General features: G+C 37.4%; 2 protein-coding genes across 3 annotated transcripts in view; one reads left to right on the top strand and one right to left on the bottom strand.

Moving 5' to 3' along the window:
• Positions 1-7,819, bottom strand: part of LOC124641103 (inactive dipeptidyl peptidase 10) — a 181,852-nt gene extending 174,033 nt beyond the window's left edge. For both annotated transcript variants that reach the window (XM_047179079.1, XM_047179078.1), the window contains exon 1: positions 7,543-7,819. The gene's annotated coding sequence lies outside the window, so the exon portion shown is untranslated. The remainder of the gene's footprint in view (positions 1-7,542) is intronic.
• A 3,791-nt stretch (positions 7,820-11,610) lies between these two features.
• Positions 11,611-14,081, top strand: LOC124641426 (adhesive plaque matrix protein-like). The gene is made up of 2 exons (XM_047179495.1): positions 11,611-11,620; positions 12,046-14,081. The coding sequence occupies exons 1-2, from the start codon at positions 11,611-11,613 to the stop codon at positions 14,079-14,081; spliced, it is 2,046 nt and encodes a 681-aa protein (XP_047035451.1).
• The last annotated feature ends 8,933 nt before the right edge of the window (positions 14,082-23,014 follow it).

Here is a 23,014-nt window from a genome sequence, read left to right as displayed (position 1 = left end):
ATTCGTACTCCGTTTATAACATACTCTGTGACTCAATATATCGTTGGGTAGATAATCTATACATATCCATGAGTATGCATGTATATATGTATTAACAGGTTTACATAATTATTTAGGCAATATGTAGATAAGTTTAACTTGAAATAGGTGTAATTCATCTTCATACTGACTTACTTATGAGCCCAAACGAACTATCGGCCGAGTTACAAGTGTGCAAATCTCTAAACAACATAAAATTCAGTAAATAAAAACGTTTGTTTAACTTTCAGCAAGTCATTGAATAAAACATTTGATGAAATATTATAGCCACAACAACTCTGCACTGAATCGCAATTTATGAATTATTATTATTCATGCAGCATCCCTTTTTAACCTTAATACCAGCATTACCCTGTCTCTTTCTCAAGCAATACTGAAAATTTTAACACTTTCTTTACATGTTTATAGTCCCCAGGCCGGCGAACAAATTTTTTTTTGATACATATACATTTAAGACTTTGTGAGTGCCTTCCTTACGATGAGTCCGACAAACTTTTCGAATGCGCAAATTTTGGTGCCGCTGCGTTTTTTAATGCTTGACTCCTGAAATTGTCGATATGACGTCACTATGGCTCTTCGTACATACACGTTTCATCTTTTGAGATTCGTTTAATAAAGTTAACTAGAGAATGGTGGTCAACTTGTCCGATAAAGATCGTGCTGCGTTTGGAGTGTCCACCATCCTGAAAATGTCGATATGACGTCACTATGACTCTTCGTACATACCTGTTTCATTTTTTGAGATTCGTTTAACAAAGTTAACTAGAAAATGGTGGCCAACTTGTCCGATAAAGATCGTGCTGCGTTTGGAGTGTCCACCATCCTGAAAATGTCGGTATGACGTCACTACGACTCTTCGTACATACCTGTTTCATTTTTTGAGATTTGTTTAATAAAGTTAACTAGAAAATTGTGGTAAGCTTGTCCGACAAAGATCATGCTGCATATGGAGTGTCCACCGTCCGGAAAATATAGATATATTTTAAGATTTGGTATAAAGTACTGACAATTGGTGTGAAGTATGTTAATAGTAAATGTTGCATTTAGAAAGTCGTTTCGAATGATATATGTATCATTACTACAGGAGGGACTTATTAACTTGAAAACACCTATCGATAAAATAATCTTATATAAGCTCTAGCTTCTGAAATACTAACAATTCGCCGAAGTTTTTTTAATATGAAATGTTGCATTTAAAAACGTCTTTTGAATGATGTATAACTCATTACTAGAGATGGGATTTATTTAATTGAAAACATCTATCAATAATTATAATTTTAAATAAGCTCTAGCTTCTAAACTACTAACAATTTGTCGGAAGTATGTTAACACGAAATGTTTCATTTGGAAAGGTTTTTCAATTAATATATAATTTGTTACTAAAGAAGTAATGGATTAGCTTGACAGAACCTACCGATAATATATTCTTAGAAAAGCTCTAGCTTTTAAAGAACTAACAATTTGTCGGAGTTATGCTAATACAACCTTGCGCTTAAAAAGATCTTTTGATTGAAATATGGCTCATAACTTCAAGTGAGATGTTATTCCTTAACACAATGTAAAGTATCAATAATATGCCTTAGGTCAGTTATGTCTTCCAAAATACTAAGAATCGGTAAGTGGTATGTTAAGACGGAATATAGCGCTTAAAAAGATCTTTCGATTGACATATGGTTCATACCTAGAGGTGGGACACTATTCCCTAACATAGTAAAACCTATAGATATAGCCCAAATAGGGCTATATCTTCTAAAATACTAAGAATTGATAACTGGTATGTTGAGACAAAATGTTGCACTTAAAAAGACCTTTTGATTGATATATAGTCCATTAATAGATGTGGGATATTATTCCTTAACATAATATAAACTATCAACAATACGTCTTAGTCAGGCTACTTTTTCTAAAATAGTAATTAAAATTGGTAAGCAGTATGCCAATTTAATATACTTAAATAATGCACGTGAATATTTAAGTCAGAAATTGACAAAAAGAATAAACTTCTTCCAATTGTAATATTTTTTTCTCATTTTCTTGTCGAACTGACTTTTTGACTCTCTACATTTGTCGGACAAGTCGATATTTGCAATAAGAATAGTATTATCTATCATTGTTGTATTTGACCGACATGTATGTATGGGGAGACACAGTGACGTCATATCGACATGTTTCGGATGGTGGACACTCCAAACGCAGCATGATCTTTATCGGACAAGTTGACCACAATTTTCTAGTTAACTTTATTAAACAAACCTCAAAAAATGAAACGTGTATGTACGAAGAGTCGCAGTGACGTCATACCGACATTTTCAGGATGGTGGACACTCCAAACGCAGCACGATCTTTATCGGACAAGTTGACCACCATTCTCTAGTTAACTTTATTAAACGAATCTCAAAAAATGAAACGTGTATGTACGAAGAGCCATAGTGACGTCATATCGACAATTTCAGGAGTCAAGCATTAAAAAACGCAGCGGCACCAAAATTTGCGCATTCGAAAAGTTTGTCGGACTCATCGTAAGGAAGACACTCACAAAGTCTTAAATGTATATGTATCAAAAAAAAAATTTGTTCGCCGGCCTGGGGACTATTAGGCTGCCTTCAAACCAAACAGCCTGTCAGCCGCCGAAAAGTGAATCAAATCAAATCAAATCAAATCAAATCGTTTATTTTGCAAAGAATATGGGTACAAAATAAGATGTTAGATTTATACATAGTTCCAACACATTCTACCTTACGGCATGCAAAAGAAAAATAAAAGTTTTAAAGTTATTAGGTACTATACAAACAAATAAAAAATTATTAAAAGGCAACAATTACTTAAATTATAATAGAAAAGAAATATACCTATAACATTATTATAGACTATCGTCATTCAGAAAATCTTGAATTGAGTATATAGTGACGTTAGCCTCTTTTTGAAAAGACCTAAAGTTAGTTCTTTGTAGGCCTGGGGTATTTTATTATAGATGACAGGGCCCATTGTCAGAAGGCTTTTCTTTAATAATGCTGTTTTGTATGTACCTGTAAACATTCGATTTTTATATTGTGATCTAACTAATCCCGGACGTGTTCTAATATCGTCCATTAGGGTGAATAAGTGCATGTTTGTTTTAACAAATATTGCAACTTCTATTATGTACAGAGATGGAAATGTAAGTAGTTTTAGGGATTTGAACACAGGTACACAACTGTCGGTATTTTTAAGGCTAGTCATTGATCTTATGCAACGTTTTTGGGCTTTGAATATGCTCTCTCTCTCAGTACAGTTGCCCCAGAAAACTACGCCAAATCTCAAAACAGAAACTACTAGACCATGATAAGCTTCAAGTACAGTGCGGTTATTTACTTTTTTTGCTAGGTTATAGAGTAAGTACGCTGCCTTGCCTAACCTTTTACATATATCCTCGGAATGATATATGAATATGTATGATATATGAATATGTATGAAATTACAGTAAACTGCGTAACATTCGCTCAATATGTATTATACATTCGGCGGCCATTTTCAAATTCCAATATTAAAGCCGTTCAATAAGTTAAAAACATGTAGGCTCCTTTTTATCTATATGCGGAAAGGAGTTACCTCGCGTCGCGGGTGAATCCGCGGGTGTAAGCTAGTACAAACATGATTTTACTATACTTTGTGTGCCAATATAGATGACTTAATAAACAGATCTTTCTTTACCAACGCGTGGCCACATAATCCTAGCTAGACTCAATCTATAAGCCCGATCTACACTGTCAGACCAGATCAACTCTCTACTAAGAAACAGTACAATATCAGGCCAAGTACACACATGCGTAGAATGAAGATCTTGATAAACAGTCTAGTCTACACCTAATAGTGTTGTTGATCGATTATCAAATGGATAGGATTTGAAAAGGTTTGTATTAGATAAACTGGTTGAATTTATTGTAAGAATCATTATACATAGTTTAGTCATAACCAATTTTAGGAATTTCGAATCAATTAAAAAATATATATAAAATTTTAATATACAGCTGTGTTGCTGGGAAGTTTATTCATCAAAGTTTCTTCATTATAGCTGTAACTCTACAAAAGCAGTGAAAGGGGCGCTGTCCAATTTAATTGACGTGAAAAAGCAGTGAAAGGGGCGCTGTCCAATTTAATTGACGTGAAAAAGCAGTGAAAGGGGCGCTGTCCAATTTAATTGACGTGAAAAAATGCTTATTTAATGAGTCTAATTTCAATGAAGATCTTTTAATTTCAATGAGAGTCTTTGACGTCAAGATACCAACATTATCACAAAATATGTGTAAGCAAAACAGGTTGCCTTATAAAATAACATGATACAAATACTTAGAACAAAGGAAATGGTACCAGAAAATAACGTTTACAAACGTAGTTGCTTTCAAACTTTCTTAAGATATATTTCAAAATTCATATGTCGTTTTGCATTCGCGTTTACCCAACTGAGAAGACTTTTTAATGAACTATGAAATATAGACTAAAGAGCGGGCTTGTTTATACTTTTGTAAGAGGTACCAAGATGTATTTATTTTCTAAATAACATGTTGGTGGTTTTGTTACTAACCATCATCCTCCGAGCCCTTTTCCCAACTATGTCGGGGTCGGCTTCCAGTCTAACCCGATGTAGCTGAGTACCAGTGCTTTACAAGGAAAGACTGCCCTATCTGACCCCCTCAACCCAGTTACCCAGGCAACCTAATACCCGTTGGTTAGACTGGTGTCAGACTTACTGTTTTTGTTACTAACCAAAGGGTATTTATTGGGTTGCACGGATTGAGGAGGTCAGATAGGCAGTCGCTTCAATATGACAGTCAGCTGTATCCGGTTAGGCTGGAAGCCGACCAAAACATAGGTGAGAAAAGGCTCGGGGAGATGATGATGTTGGTGTTCTTGGTAAAGCTTTAAAATAAAATTAAAGTTTCGGTACAGCACAATGAATGGAGTCGGAGGAGTGCATGGCTAAATAACAGCTACACGGAACAATCATAAGGTTAAGCAACTCTTGGCGCGGTTGATCCGTGGATGGGTGACTATCTATGTAATAACGAGTTCCTCCGTATTTCGGAAGGCTCATTCAGCATTGGAAGCAACATGAGAAAGCCAGAACAATAAATTCCTATTAACTACCGACAGCTTGTGGTCAAATCAAATATAACATTTACAGCCTGAAATCCAATGGACCATGAAAAAGAAATACCGTTTTATGTGCTGGCTCCGAAATAAATGTAATAAAAATATAGCTTTCGTTTGTTCATCTTGTTATTATCTTAGTGTAAGGGGACAATTATTTATTTATTTAGTACCTACTTTCTGCACCAAAATTCGTGAAAATTTTCAGAAATCTATAAGTAGTAACAACTGACACAAGGTCTATAAAAACATTCACGACTTCAAAATAAAAAGCACTTGACCGAATTTAACGACATAATCAAATCAAAAATGGAACGCAAAGAAAACGTTTCAAGTCCGATGACGTTTGAGTACAGCTGGCTTAATTACATCTCCTTCAAATTTATAGCAGCCTGGTAGCAACAGGGTGGAGAGAGCCGTTCTTCACACGCCGAGTTTCCCCACAGGAAGCAATTACGCTCGCATGCCGTACACGAGCACGCTTTGAGCTTTGAGATCTCATAATTTCTGCCACCCTGGTACTTCTGTTTCTTTTTATGAACTAACTTCAAGCTATGCTTTTTAGGAGGCGAACACATCATTACGGTTAGAGCGCTTTCTTAACCAACTTCCCAAAAGAAGAGATTCTCAATTTCTATGTTCGTATTATTAAAAAGTAAAGTATTCGGTCAAATAGTTATTAAGCTAAGCACGTTCAAGCAAACCAAAGACACAAACTCTTCAGTTTTATATTATTATTTACACAGAAAGACTGGATTCTATTATTTCTCTTTTTATAAATAGCGTTGATTGTTCGGTATTTTGATAAAATTTTAATGAGATTCTGAATATAAAGCAGCGGCGTTTTCATATATTATATAATTTTCAGACAAAAGTACCTTTTTTTTTTTTTTTTTTTTTTATCGACGTAAAATCATCAAATGACCCCTCCCGCTGTGGGTTAGCAGCGGTGAGGGAGTGTCAGACTCTTACTGACTAAAATCGTCGTGTTCCGTCATAGGCCTTTTATGTACCAGGGCCGCGGTATCTCTTTCGAACAACCCGCAGCCCCGGCAGGCCTTGGCCCTGCTGGGCCCCGCTGGGGTTGCTGACGTCTCTTTGAGGAGCGCGTGGAACAACGCGCGCCGTCGACACGGGTCTGTCGTCTAGGAAGACAGAGGGACGATGAGCCACCCGAACTCACCGCCCACAGACCCACGCCTACGGTGGCCGGGAGTCATCTCGCGACACCCGGCGCCCATGGTGTCTACCTGGTCCAGCGCGGCGGCCGGGATGAGAGGTGCGAACTCTCTGGCGTTCCGCCTCCTCCTTCTCGAGCATGACCGCTTCGCAGAAGGAGGCGACGCCATCCCATTCCCTCTCGCCCCGGACCATGGCCTGAACCAGGGCCGGACGCGAGAGGTCGCCGCCGCCCAAAGCCTCGACGAGGACCCGGCGGTGCCCTTCCCATGCGGGGCACACCTGGACTGTGTGGTCCACCGTGTCCTCGGGGCTGTCCGCACAATGGTGACACCCGGGCGCCTCCTCACGACCGATGCGGTGCAGGTACCTCCCGAAACAACCGTGTCCGGTGAGGACCTGCGTCATGCGGTACGTGAGGGCGCCGTGACTCCTCCCGAGCCACTCCTCAAAGAGGGGACTTACCGCCACGATGGTGGCGTGCCCTAGACAAAAGTACCTAAGGAACTTCTTTACATTTCCTGGTTAAAATCACCCAGAGATAATGCAGCATTCAAAAACTATATTCAAAATATATCCAGTGTTTTTTCAGTTAATTCACAACATACAACATAAAATATGTTGCAAAACAAAATATACATAGATACAAAATAATACATTGGTAGCTGAAAACATGTCCAGTGGATTTTCATTTAATTCGTCACAAACATAAAAATATGTTGCAAAACCAAATATACATAGATACAAAATAAATAAAACACTGGTACTCAGCTGCATCCGGTTAGACTGGAAGCCGACCCCAACATAGTTTGGAAAAGGCTCGGGAGATGATGATACAAAGTAAAATATGTTGCTCCGTATAAGCTTTTTAACCCACTTACGTATAGTATAAGTATAGATTATGAAAATAACCTTCCACGCCAATTCAGACTGGGCAAAAAGAATTTTAATGGGGAGTGTTTTAACCTAATATTTGACATTAGGTGATTTTATACAATAATGAAGTACCTACTTAGTATACGCCATTACAACATTTTGGATCATGTTTATCATTCAGAATGCTTAAATAAATAAATGTGATCAGTTTTACAATGTCATAGATAAGTAGACGTAAAGATGTAAGGTGCGTTCATAAAGGTCTATAATTTGCTCGTATGAAAAAGAAAATGCTTCTATAAATATTAAATGAGAGCTCACCTGGTTTTACCCGCAACAACGGTGTGAAATCAGCCTATTTCTGCTAATATCCCTGTTTGGCTTATGCGTCCTTTTCACTGACACAACCTACATTTCATAAAGAATTAACGCCTTGATATAACAACTGTTATTCTATTTGAAAATGTAACGTTATTTTATAGATGTTCTGTGAGATTATTGTGAATTTGGTGTTCGATTTTAATCCGATTGTTTCGATTGTGGCAATCGATGGCTCGGGCCCGAGTGGCGTAGCCGAGCGCCCGCGACCGACTGAAGCACGCTCGGCCAGGCTCCCCATTCCCGGTAGATTTTCAGGCCAATGTTACCAGTAGTGGGAAAATTATTTGCCACTACATATTCGTGTATTTTTTTATGATTCTTGAGATATTGATGATAAGGAAGCTGTTGCGTAACATCAAATTTGTTTGTTTAACATCATATTCTATAGATTTATTTTTTGCTCTAAATAAAGCAACTTTATTTAACAAAACTGTAACTCAAGATATGTAGACTTCCTTAGAGTTTCAAGCAATGGGTTGAAAACACTTTTTTATTCGTACTTACTGTAGATTTTCTACAGAAAAGACATTTTATCCCTGATCAGAAATGTAGAAAGTATACGATATTAAAAAGAAATATATCGAGTTACTAGACAATTACCACACGCTCTCTACCTTTGTAAACCACATACAGGTAAAAAGTATGTTATTCTAGAAATCCACTATTACCTATTCACAGAATAAAAAATTGTTATTATAGTTCGGCCATTCAGAGAATGCGTTCCTGACACGTCGCGATTGAACTGACGACGTAACTACATTCATTGATTATTGATATAATAATGTTGTTTTAATGCTCCTCAATTGTTAAAACGGTAAACAACCAGCAAAAATATTTTTATCGTAACTGCAACGCCATTGCAAAGTTACGTCGTCAGTTCAATCGCGACGTGTCAGGAACGCATTCTCTGAATGGCCGAACTATACACAAATTGTACAAAATTACCCACAATTCAGGGAAATTCTCCCTACATTGCCTCGTGACCCCGAATCCTTTGTGCGATCTACAAACTGCTTGCAACATGCCTACAATACTCCATTGTTTTCCGTCACTGTTGCTCTCGTACTATACTCATATATGCGTCCCGCTCGCTCGCTTGAAATTGTTAAACAAATGAAGTGTAATAACTTGATTTATGTGGACATTATTGTGTAAGGCAATTATGTTTGGTAGTATTGGGCGAATCCCTTTTTAACCGTTTTCAAAAAAAGGTAGTTCTCAGTTTTACCTATATGAAAGTATCTGTGTTCGTTTTAACGCGATTGTCTCACGTTTAACTGAACCGATTTAGATGTGGTTTTAAACATTGTATTTGTCACACATAGCAGAAGGTTTAAGATATTGAAGTCAGTTATATTTTTTCACTTTTTTTGGCAAAAAAATATTTCTGAGGCAAAATTTCACCAAAACTCGTGGTTCAGAAATATTTGACAATGGAATCTAAACGCTTTTTCAGGAGTTTTGGAGCACCTGTACTGTGAAGTATCTGAAAAATGTATCAGTAAAGTATGAATACGTCAACTCCGCTCTTTGATAGTTAGATAACGCTAGGCGGATGATAAATATATGAATATTCTTCATTTATTTATATGAATATTCTTCATTTATTTACCAGCTTTAAGGCTCTCATATATGAGTGCGTGGGCTCCTATGAGGTCAAGCAACTACCAATGCAACTTTTCCAAGTTCAAACCAACCCGCATTGATCAAGCATTGTGATTAACGCTCAATCCAGTGAGAGGGATGTTAAAAAGGCTGATGATGATTTACCAACTTCCTTTCTACTTACTACAGTCATCATCTGCCTAACCTTTTCCCAACTATTCTGAGGCTTCCAGTTTACCCGGATGCAGCTGAGTAGCAGTGTTTTACAAAGAGCGACTGCCTACCTGACCTCCTCAACCCAGTTACCCGGGCACCCCAATACCTCTAGATAAGACTGGTTATCAGACTTACTGGCTACTGTCTACCCGTAACGACTGCCAAAGATGTTCAAATGACAGCCGGGACTTATAGATCGAGTCTTTCGAAACAAGAACTCTTTATGACAAGATGGCCACCCATCCACGGACCGACCGTGGCAAGCGTTGCTTATGATCCATCGATCCGCTTTGACTTAGCCACGAGTTCTTCTTTGGCACTACTTCACTATAATTTCCTAAATCTGTATATATAAAAAATATTGTAATCTTATAAATCAAGAACGGGCTCACCTATCCAAACCAAATGTTTAGCCTTTGTTCGGACTATTTAGTAGATGGTTCATGTGAAGTTTGCACAAAATTGGTAGAGCGGTTTTCGTTTTATAACGAAGCACGTATCACGGGCCATAAGTAGGCTACATTCTATACGGGCAGTAGTCTCCACAGGACGCAAGTGAAACCGCGGGAATACGGCTAGTAATACTATACTCGTGAATATTAAAACGGCTTATCAGAAGATTAAGGCATGGATTTATAATTAAATAATCGAAGCAATGATAATATGCAATTAGCGCGGACACAGTACATAATTGAAAAAATAAAAAATAATAAAAAATATTCAAATCTTGCCATTTATTTACTTGATTCTTAAGGATGAAGGAATAAGATCAGAAGTATGGAATACTCATGTAAGTTACAATAAAATTATATAAACTTATATATATACAACTTGAAACTAATATATTGCATCAAAAAATTGCTACCCAAAAGGCTGGCAGCATTGCCACGTTGGATGGCAATGCTCAACCTCTGTGCGAAATAAAAGCCAGCCTTTGGGCACAGATTATATAATAGTTACTACGTAACAGATAAATCACTCCATACAAAAATGTCCATACCTACTGTTATAAGCACCTACAAGTTTCCCAACTACCTACAAATTCCTAGCTGCGTTATAAAATGAACCTTAAAAGCTCGAGCGCTTGATTGTTATTCCAATGCGATAGCGCACAGTTCAATGACCGCAACCGTGCCGTGGCCGTGCTTAGGGTTGCTTCTTACAATTTATTAATATTTAAGTAGGAAAACAAAGTTACGCTTATTTTAAGATAGCCTTTTTTAAAACCGAGTTTTTAAATAAAAAGTAATATCAAGAATATTTAGTTAACTATTGTATTGCCTACTACAATGGAGTATGGGTACATATTACTAAATATTACCTAATACGTAAGCATAGGTAAGTACTTAAGTAAAGCTTTCGTCAAAATCAAAGGCGGTTTCCAACTATTTTTCGAGCACAAGTGCCATACCCCATATGGTACAACTCCGTCGAGTGTTGATATATACCTAAAATTGGTTACTGCGTAGCGACACGCGTAATGTTCCGAATCGTCATTAAGTTGGACCAGAATTACACCTACTTACACTCGAGATGTGCTTTGAGTTACAAAACTCACAATACAGTTCATATAACTAAGTAGGTATCTAAAGTAAAATAAGTACCTAAAGATCTCTGTTGTTAAAATCATAAAGTAGATAAGTATTAATTTATTTTTTTTTAATAGAATTACTAGATAAGTTCATACATATAAAATGTTTCAAAATTACAATAGTCGCATATAAACCAACACAACTCAAAATAATCCATCAATTTGTGAGGTAGCTTAAAAAACCTAATAAAAACCAACAGCACAACATGCACGAAATAAAAATAATAATATTGTGTTGCGCGCGGCGCGTGTGACTATTGAAAGCCCTGAGCCGCGTGGGGCTACCGGTAACCCAGCGAGCGGTAGGCATTTATCGCGCGCAAGTACGTCGAGTGACAGAGGCCTGCTTTGGGTCCCGAGAAGTGTCAACCAGGCGCTGGGAAATATCTTTGGCAAGAAGGCGGGCGCTCGGACCAGACGGCCCAAGAGTTTCAACCCCAAATGGCTCAAATATGTAGTTGCCTATAAGTTTACTATAAAAACTTACTCATGTAAGTTAGAGATATTTTTTTAACTAACCTGCCTTCTGAGGCACTTATTTATTTGTATTATTTCTTTGCCAGAATCCTAATTAAGGAATGCAACAGTTTATCAGGATGCATGGATGTAAGTTTGTTACTCTTTCACGCAAAAACTAATGATTCTGTTGTCTAATATAGCTTACATAACCTATATTTCGTGTTTCAGTTATTTGCTGCTTGTTAATACTGCAGCTACCCATACATTCGTGGACGAAGAACAATGAGCATAAGAACCACAAATTTATTAAATGTGAGAATATTCGCAAAACCCAGAAAAGTTTTTTTTTATATCTAAGTGTCCAGGTCAATGCTTCCTGTCTTGCGGACCTCTCAGCCTATCTCTTATAAAACAGACACACAAAGACAAGATAATAATATGAACACTGTGTGAATATTTTTTTGTCTCATACGTAGAAAATCTGTGGCGAAAATCCGCTAGTGTCGCAAGCTGTTACAGTCACATTTTAGGTATTTTATTTGAAAAATTGAAGCTTAGCGTCTTTGTTTCAGCACCATCTCATCGAGTACAGGGACAGAACCCTGAACTACTGCATGCACTGCGTACGTCTAACTCTGAAAAACTACTCCGTAAGAGACGACCCTTGTACACAAAATCTCGCAAGACAAAATACAACTTGGCATGGCAACCATGGTGGACCGGGATGCAGGATGCCGATTACTTCATGAATTATAATGATCTCCTTGATTGGTATTTTATGATTCCCGATTTAGGACGAGCTACAACTTCAAAAGCAACTATATCACCGAACCACCACCGACCAGAACCAACTACATCACCGAACCACCGACCAGAACCAACTATGTTACTGAACCACCGATCAGAACCAACTGTATCACTGAACCACCACCGACCAGAACCAACTATATCACCGAAGCACCACCGACCAATAAAAACTATGTTACCGAACCACCATCGACCAAAACCAACTATATCACCGAACCACCACCAACCAGAACCAACTACAACACCGAACCACCGACCAAAACCAACTATATCACCGAACCACCACCGACCAGAACCAACTACAACACCGAACCACCGACCAAAACCAACTATATCACCGAACTACCACCGACCAGAACCAACTACAACACCGAACCACCGACCAGAACCAACTACAACACCGAACCACCGACCAAAACCAACTATATCACCGAACTACCACCGACCAGAACCAACTACAACACCGAACCACCGACCAGAACCAACTATATCACTGAACCACCGATCAGAACCAACTATATCAACGAACGACCGACCAGAACCAACTTTATCACCGAACCACCGACCAAAACCAACTATATCACCGAACCACCGACCAGAACCAACTATATCACTGAACCACCGATCAGAACCAACTATATCACCGAACTACCAACCAGAACCAACTATATCACTGAACCACCGATCAGAACCAACTATATCACCGAACCACCGACCAGAACCAACTATATCAACGAACGACCGACCAGAACCAACTTTATCACCGAACCACCGACCAAAACCAACTATATCACCGAAGCACCACCGACCAATAAAAACTATGTTACCGAACCACCATCGACCAAAACCAACTATATCACCGAATCACCGACCAAAACCAACTGTATCACCGAACCACCGACCAGAACCAACTATATCACTGAACCACCGATCAGAACCAACTATATCACCGAACTACCAACCAGAACCAACTATATCACTGAACCACCGATCAGAACCAACTATATCACCGAACCACCGACCAGAACCAACTATATCAACGAACGACCGACCAGAACCAACTTTATCACCGAACCACCGACCAAAACCAACTATATCACTGAACCACCGATCAGAACCAACTATATCACTGAACCACCGATCAGAACCAACTATATCACCGAACTACCGACCAGAACCAACTATATCAACGAACCCACCACCAGAATCAACTCTTTCATCAACGAACCCACCACCAAAGTCCACTCAATTAACAAAACGCCGGCCAAAATCCACTACATCAATGAAACGCCGACCAAAGTCAACGAAACGCCATCCAAAATCAACGAAACGACGTCAAAAGGCAACGAAACGACGTCAAAAGGCAACGAAACGACGTCAAAAGGCAACGAAACAACGTCAAAAGGCAACAAAACGACGTCAAAAGGCAACGAAGCGACGTCAAAAGGCAACGAAACGACGTCAAAAGGCAACGAAACGTCGTCAAAAGGCAACGAAACGACGGCAAAAGGCAACAAAGCGACGTCAAAAGGCAACAAAACGACGTCGAAAATCAACGACACACCGACCAAAACCAAAGAAACACCGACATAAATCAAAGGAACGACGACCAAAATCAACGAAACACCGACCAGAACCAAAGAAATCATCAACATCTACATCAGAGTCAGAACTATCAGAGCAAGAATATGATTACGGGGACAATTTTGACCCAGAGCATCCGGACTTATCAGACTTAAACCAGTCAGATCTACAACATTATCACGAGGTATTTAATGCCCCAATAGAGATAGATAGGTAGGTAGAACATTTATTCAGCAAAAACAGAAAGACAACAAAGATACACAATAAGAAATAAAACACGTAGATACGGAGTCCAGGAGAAAATGTAAAAAACTTAAGTATCCAATTACCTAAGTCCATCTATTTAGCCTAAGGTATATGCACACAATAAGTTTCAGCCTTTATCAAATAACGTAGATCTGAGGTCGCTAGTTTTCATCCATGGTTAGCAATAGTTTGGCACAGAACCGGGGATTGTCCTTGGGTACATTTCTATAGTGTATACAGGGATAATCGTCGGTTTTGTGTCACCATTTCATTAAAGTTGTCTCAAAAGGGCTTCAGCGTGTTGGCTTCGGCCCCACGTTCGCCTCCCAAAAATCCGGGACTCTATAGTCCCGAGGTCTGGTAGAGACATACAAATAAATGTATATAATGTGTGTATATAAAATGCCACTTTTCGTTGTAATTTTAATAATTTTCATAACTGAAGAACGGGCTCGCCTATCCAAAGTAAATGTTTAGGCTTTATTCTGACTATTTAGTAGATGGTTTATGTGAAGTTTGCACAAAATCGGTAGAGCGGTTCTTCATTTATCACATTTTTTGTAACAAAATAGTGGACTTTATTCGGGCCACTAAAAACTTTAAAATAAATAAATATTTCATTAATAATGATTTTTATTCTCCGTCCGTCCGCTTAGAGCATACTTTCAATTTGTGAACTACAGTTGTATTTGTAGTTGTATATTAGTTATTTCTAGGCTAAATTTTAACATAGGCTATGTTTTACCCCGGTATGGTTAGTAGTAGAAACCGCGGGAATGGGCGACACTTTTGCATCCAATATCCAGTTATAATCTTGTTCATTAATAAAATATTCATCATCAATTTGTTCCGAGCTCAACTTCACGAGACAGAAGAAACGCTTAATTTTCTTAAGTTAATTTCAACTTCTATGCATCTTACCTAAATCTCTTAACAAGTGGAACTAATTGGCTGGTTAATCACAATAGCTTGATATTAAATAGTTAATAAAAGAAAATAAGCTTAAGAATATTCAATCCAACTTTGTCACTTAACTGTAGGTACCTACATGTTACGATATAAATAGGTATAGACCATACCAATTTTAAGTAACTGAATAAATTATTTAGTTTTTTTTTCGAATTTTTTATGATTTTTTGTTGAATTTTTTTTACGAGATTAGGTTTTACCATCAGACTACGCGAGAAATTTGGCGAAAAAAAGGGAAATTCGATTGTAATGTTAATGATTATTTTACAGATAAACGCAGATGGCAACCTTCGAAGTGGAACAAAATTGTTTTATTCCACTTCAGAGTTGCCATCTTCTTTCGCATTCGTAATCCGACAAATACAGACGTGCTCAACAAAGCGACTTAAAATAGCATAATTAACAATTTTTTATTGTGACCTAGTACTAGAAACAACGTTTTTGTTGTGAAATTATACAGTTTTTGTTACAAATATGGTCAAAAAGTGATTATCTACAATTATGGATAGCAGCCCATCTCATCGTGGCGGACTGCCGCATCACTCTTCATCACCAGCAGTAGCATCATCCAATAGTCGAGCACAGGATGAAACAGTTGAAGTTCTTTCTACCCCTGAAATTCAATCCTGGATGTCTAGCATTGAACAGTGCCTGAATGAGGTATCGATAACGGTTTCGGAAGGCAAGATGAATTCCGAACAAAAACAAAGAGTTACTAGCCTTTGTCGCAAAGTGGGACACGGAGTTTCTCAAATGGCTGTGCAATATCAATCATTAAAACATAAAGCCATCCAGAACTACACCACCCTGCAAACGTTTAAGGAAAATCAAGACCTCGCCATTAGTTTGACTGAGATCAAGCAGAAACTACAAGAGACTCTCATCAAACCAAAATCGGAAAGCACTTCCTTCGCAGACATGGTAAAGGGTACAAAAAGCCTTATTCGGCCTCAAGCAACTAGCTCAGTTGCGATATATCCTAGTGACCATACCAAGACTAGTGAAGAGACCAAAAGTTTTGTCCAAAAAATTGTATGCCCTGAGGAAATGAAATTGAAGGTACATGGACTTCGGAAAATAAGAAATGGAGGTGTTATCATAAGCACGGAGACCAAGGATGACATTCTAAAATTGAAGCAGACTGTCGAGCGCTCCACGTCTGCATTTACTGTGAGTGAACCTCAGAAGCGGAAGCCCCGTATTATAATTATTGGGGTACCTACTGATATGGCAGAGAAAGAAGTATTTAGATGTATTTACGAACAAAATATCGTCGACAAACTTCCAACATTGACAAAGGATACATTTTTGACCTCATGTAAATTAAGCCATAAGTCAGGAAAAAGGGATGCTGACAGCTGCAACTACATCGTTGAAGTACCAGCCAGCGTCCGGAAAGCACTAGTGACTCAGAATAGACTTTACATAAACTGGACGTCGTGCCCGGTACATGATTTCACCCTTGTGACTCGGTGCTTCAAGTGTCAGCAGTATGGTCATGCATCCAAGACTTGCAAATCTGCTACCTCTACTTGTGGCCACTGTGGAGGAGAAGGACACACGACTCAAGAGTGCTCTTCAAAGGAAGAACCGCCAAAATGTGCAACCTGTAAGCGCTATAAAAAACCCCACAATCACAAGACGGGAGATTCCGAATGCCCTGCTAGAAAAGCCGCTGAGTATAGGTACATCAACTCCGTAGACTATAAAAGCGTCTGATAGCGTCAAACTCTAGATAATATTTAGCTATAATCATTTTTACACATTATATAATTTCATATTTTACTTAGGGTTAATGGATTACTGATTATTTTTAGGCCCGCATATTTACACTCAAATATTGTAGGTACTCAATATGTATATGTCGGATAGGCGAAACATCAGGATGGCACTATTGCCCGACATCAGCTAGGGTAATCGCACAAAGAGATAACTAAAAAGGACTCAAAACTCAAAAACGTTTATTCAAATTAGTCAGAACAAAAGACAGCCCCCAAAACGCCCGCCCTTCGCCACTTCCTATGTGTTTTGGCTGGGGAGAAGAAGTGGCAGAACAAACTCCCCAGGAACACATGTCTGTCTGTTAGGTTAGAAGAACCTTTACACTTTAATTTCAAAAGACACTTTACACACTTTACAATATGGATCTACAACGGTACTACAACACTAGGCAATAACACTAGGTACACTAGACGTGACGTAGGGCAGTTTCGAGATGTGTGCAACACGACGACTCAACGAAGACTGAGCTCCGTCGACGCCACGCTGACCACCACGACTCTGCCAAGCGCGCCAAAATGTTGTTTCACTAAAAGCGCCACCAGATGGCGCGCTTGCGTCTCGTTTAGTGTCCGTACTATTGACCGTCTCCGACATATATTTTAATTAGTATGTAAGCATTATAACAAACATGTGTAACACTGTATTTGTCACATGGACCTAGTTTTTAGTTACTATAGCAATCTAGACACACGGCAGTGTGTCCGCCAAGTTCGAGCAAAAAAAGCGACACACCGGCCGTGGGTTATATTACACGAACCATTTCGGGCCAAATTCGACCCCCCTGTAACTCAAAATCTATTTTATTTACGCATATCAATTTATTGTTAATTCGCTATAATAATATTATAATAAGCACTTTTACGCCCGAGACACAGGTTTTTACCTAGTTCGGGCAAATTATACATCAGCACTTTTTAGAATTAGCAAAATGTTGTAAAATTATGTTCAAAGTGAAGTAATAAACAATTTATTTATTTATTTATTTTGTATTTTTCGGTTCGCTCTATTGATTTATGATATTGAATTGTGTAATTGTAAATTATATTAATAACTAGCTTCTGCCAGCGACTTCGTCCGCGTTAAATTCGGACTTTGTGCAAAGAAAGGGAATAATAAACACCAGCACATCCAATTATCTAAATATTTGCGTACCTACTACTACATCAACTAAAAAGAAATAAAATGTAAACTATTAATAATTTGTAACAAAAGAACGTTAAAAATAAATTACTTAAAGTCGCGCTGCAATTTTTGTCAATATCTATAATTGTCGGTCATTAAGGTTGAACACTCTAAATGTCTATTCGCAATTTGGCATCAATCGCATCAACAGCAAATATTGTATGAAGCTCGCGCAGCCCGCGCCGCGAGCCGCGTCGGGCGCGACTGTTACACAAAAATGATCGTTATAGCATGATTTAGTATTCACGCGCGATAGCTTATATACCGCATTTCATGTATAAAGGACAATGGGCAGATTGGTATACCCCACCAATAGCAATGTCATATATATCATTGGATAGGCCTTTTTATGTAGAACAATATTTACTATGACAGCTTTGCTGAAATGTTTGTCCGTTCTGAGATATAGATCAAAAACTGTGCAAAAGTTAGAACTAAGTAATCTATTGATAACTCAAGTTTTTAAAGGAAAATCTAAGAACTACTAAGTGTAAGTCTTGTATGAAAGAAAATCAGATTACAGTATTGATTAGCATCAGTTTTAAGATTGTTTGTTATCTATATCTCAGAACGGACAAACAATAGAACAAAGCTGTCATAGTAAATGTTGTTCCAGTTAAAAAGACCTATCCAATGATATGTATGACTTTCCTATTGGTGCGGTTTCTCACTACGCCCAACATCCAGTTGGTACAATAAAAGGTTGAAATGCTACATAATAGTAACAATTATGGATCCTAACGGGCACAGTAGTACTTACAAGACTTAAAGTTATTAGTACTTAGATTTTCCTTTAAAAACTTGAGGTATCAATAGATTACTTAGTTCTAACTTTAGCACAGTTTTTGATCTATATCTCAGAACGGACAAACATTTCAGCAAAGCTGTCATAGTAAATCTTGTCCTACATAAAAAGGCCTATCCAATGATATATATGACATTCCTATTGGTGGGGTATACCAGGTCCCATATATTTGTGCCCATTGTCCTTTGGTGTTTCCTTACCGATTTATACCTATGTTTCTTTTTTTATTGAATAGGTAATAATATTTCTTTTTCTAAATGCGTGCGTGAGGATGTTATAAACGTAATAGTAGACAAATATAATCAGAAAGCGCCAAACTGCTAAGCTATCGAAAGTTACACGTGTTATTGTGAGCCAACCATAAAAGATAGACATATGCTGTCGTGATATATTTTTTACATAATTTCAAGGAGAACATTTTCGTCATACATGGTTTTTGTGTAGCTTTAACCATTAAGGCTGCACACCCGACGGAAGCGTAAAAAATGGAATAACTTCTTCCGTTTTCCCAACTTTTCCCTTCACTGCTCTCCTCCTATTGATCGTAGCGTGATGAAAAGTATCCTGTAACCTGCCCAGGAGTATGAAGAATAATTGTGCCAAGTTTCATTAAAATCCATCAAGTAGTTTTTTTTTTTTATAACGAACATACAGACAGACAGACAGACAGACAGACAAAAAATTTACTGATTACATTTTTGGCATCAGTATCGATCACTTATCACTCCCCGATAGTTATTTTGGAAATATATTTAATGTACAGAATTGACCTCTCTACAGATTTATTATTTATTTATTTATTTATTTATTTATTTATTTATGAGCATGGAAGACTTACAGCTAAGTACATATAATAGGTAATTGTGTGACTAACTGACAGCCAATTACAAGTCTTCACTTCTAAAACTAGTTAAACATAAAAAAGGACAGTGGAACAAACTCAACACACTGCTTATAACACCTGAGCAAAAAAAAAAAAAAAAAAAAAAAAAAAAAACAATAATTAAAAACGCAAAACCAATAACTTTGCTACAGGATTTTTTGAGGGAAATGTTAAGTATTAGAAATTGAATTGAAAGATGGGAACAAATAATTTAATTTTTAAAGAAATTCAATGCTAAACTCTTTTTCACCGAAGTCACACTTGTGTTAAATATGTCAAAGTCAAACTGCTTACACACCTTATTAAAATATCTACACACACGCACAAAATAAGAATTTTGCCTGTAATTTGTATTTGATAATGGTACGCTTAGCGGTGGATTGAACCTTTTGGATTTACTTGGCACATTAAAAAAGAAAGACGATAAAATTTCAAAACAATTTATATCACCTTGAACCGTTTTCAATAAAAATATGCAGTCAGAGATGTCACGTCGATGAGCCAGTGGTAAAAGATGAAATTTTTTACAGAGATTGGGGTAGTTAACCGATTGATACGGTACTCCTTGGTGATAGCATAAGAATTTTATGAATCTTTTTTGGATACGCTCAATGCGGTCAATGTATTTGTGATAGCAGGGATTCCATATTTCAGATGCATATTCCAAGTGGCTTCTAACATAAGTACAGTAAAGAATTTTTAAAGTTTTGGCTTTTGTGAAGCACTTAGATAATCGCATAACGAAACCCAGAGACTTAGACGCTTTAGCAACGATAGCATCGACATGCTTATCAAAGCTTAGTTTGTAATCGTGATGCACTCCCAGATCACGAATAGTATCACATCTGGGTAAGACATGACCACCTAGAGTGTACGTTGTGGTTAGAACCGATCTTCCACGAGAATATGTCACAACAGAGCATTTGCTGGGGTTCAGGTCAAGCTTGTTATTTTTACAATAATCTTGAAGACTCTGTAAATCTTTTTGAAGTGCTGACATGTCCGCTGTTGAAGATATAGTTGCGTATATCTTCATATCATCAGCAAAGCACAATAATTTGGATGAAGTCAAGCAGGAATCGATGTCATTTACGTAAATAATAAATAATAACGGACCGAGCAGGGAGCCCTGGGGGACACCACTAGGGACTGAAACCCAGCTAGAAATGTAGTTATTTAATACTACAGCCTGTGACCTGTTTTCTATGTAAGATGAAAACCATCTGAGTAAGTCACCGCGTATACCGATCCCCTCTAACTTTCGTAATAGGATGGAATGGTCGATCCGGTCAAAACATTTACTATAATCTGTGTAAATGACATCAACCTGCCCACCATGATCCATTGCATCTGTGATGTAATTGTTTAGCAGTAGAAGATTGGTAACAGTGGATCTACCTTTGAGAAAACCGTGTTGGAAGGGACTAAATGATAATTTTAAAGCCGAATAAACTTGGTTGTACACTATACGTTCGAAAATCTTGGCGACAATACACAGTTTGGATATCGGTCTATAATTTGCAATTTCTGTTTTGACTCCTTTCTTATGTATTGGCGATATATATGCCGACTTCCACATGTGGGGGACAACACAAGAAACTAAAGATTTCTTAAATAAAATTGAAATAGGATAAGTATAGATTAAATTGAAATAGACAGCTGTGTTGCTAGGAAGTTTGTTCTTCACCGCTTCTTCTTTCCAGCCATAACACTAGGAAGTGGAGTTCTTAAAGTGTCCTATAAGGAAATACTTAGGGGAATTCATAAAGTGTACATAAGGATATACATAGGGGAGTACATAGAGTGTACATAAGGAAATACACAGGGGAGTACATAGAGTGTACATAAGGAAATACATAGGGGAGTACATAGAGTGTACATAAGGAAATACATAGAGGGTACATAGAGTGTACATAAGGAAATACATAGGGGAGTACATAGAGTGTACATAAGGAAATACGTAGGGGAGTACATAAAGTGTACATAAGGAAATACACAGGGGAGTACATAGAGTGTACATAAGGAAATACATAGGGGAGTACATACCTAAAGTGTACATAGGGCAGTACATAAAGTGTACATAAGGAAATACATAGGACCGTACATAGAGTGTACATAAGGAAATACATAGGCCAGTACATAGAGTTTACATAAGGAAATACATAGGGCAGTACATAGAGTGAATATGGAAATATATAGGGAGTACATAGAGTGTACATAAGGAAATACATAGGGGAGTACATAAGGAAATACATAGGGAAGTACATAAAGTGTATATGGAAATACATAGAGTGTACATAGGGGAGTACATAGAGTGTATATGTATGTATAGAGTGTATATGTTATGTACAGGAATAATTGGACTTCAGATTTATGTACTGTATGCTAACTATTGTTTTTCTTGATTGTCTTAACCTGTAGTCTGTCACTGTACTTATTAAATAAATAAATAAATAAATAAATAAATAAATAAATAAATAAATAAATAAATAAATAAATAAATAAATAAATAAATAAATAAATAAATAAATAAATAAATAAATAAATAAATAAATAAATAAATAAATAAATAAATAAATAAATAAATAAATAAATAAATAAATATAAGGAAATATATAGGGGAGTACATAGAGTTTACATAAGGAAATACATAGGGGAGTACATAAAGTGTATATGGAAATACATAGGGGAGTACATAGAGTGTACATAAGGAAATACATAGGGGAGTACATAAAGTGTATATAAGGAAATACATAGGGGAGTTCATAGTAAACATAAGGAAATATTTATATTGGCGAGTTTATAAAGTGTTAGACACAAGATACAGGCTTTGCCTGATTTGGGGCTAATGATAACAGAACGTGTACTTTTTTGGAAATATTTCTTATTCTTTATCACAGTCGGTCCGCGGATCTCGTCATGATGAGTTCCTCCGTATTTCGGAAGGCACATGAAATCGACGGGTCCCGCCCCGCTGCCATGAGCGCATCCTTAGCAGGCGTTACGCTCGCCAGAAAGTCTAACAACTTGGCTAGGGTTGGGAGATCAGATAGGCAGTCGCTCCATGTAAAACACTGGTACTCAGCTGCATCTGTTAAGACTGGAAGCCGACCCCCACATAGTAAAAGGCTAGAGAGATGATGAATTAGTTGGCCATAATGTGAAAATTACTTCGGTACGTAATCAGGAAAGTTGCAAAAAAACTAATTATAGCACGTAAATTGAACAAGTAAATGAATATATTATGAAATCAATCAGTAAAACTACATCTAAAAGTAATTGA

This window comes from Helicoverpa zea, chromosome 22, assembly GCF_022581195.2.
Source record: "Helicoverpa zea isolate HzStark_Cry1AcR chromosome 22, ilHelZeax1.1, whole genome shotgun sequence".
Classification (NCBI taxonomy): Eukaryota; Metazoa; Arthropoda; class Insecta; order Lepidoptera; family Noctuidae; genus Helicoverpa; species Helicoverpa zea.
Note: the sequence above shows the minus strand (reverse complement) of the source record. Positions and strands in the feature narration are given on the sequence as shown.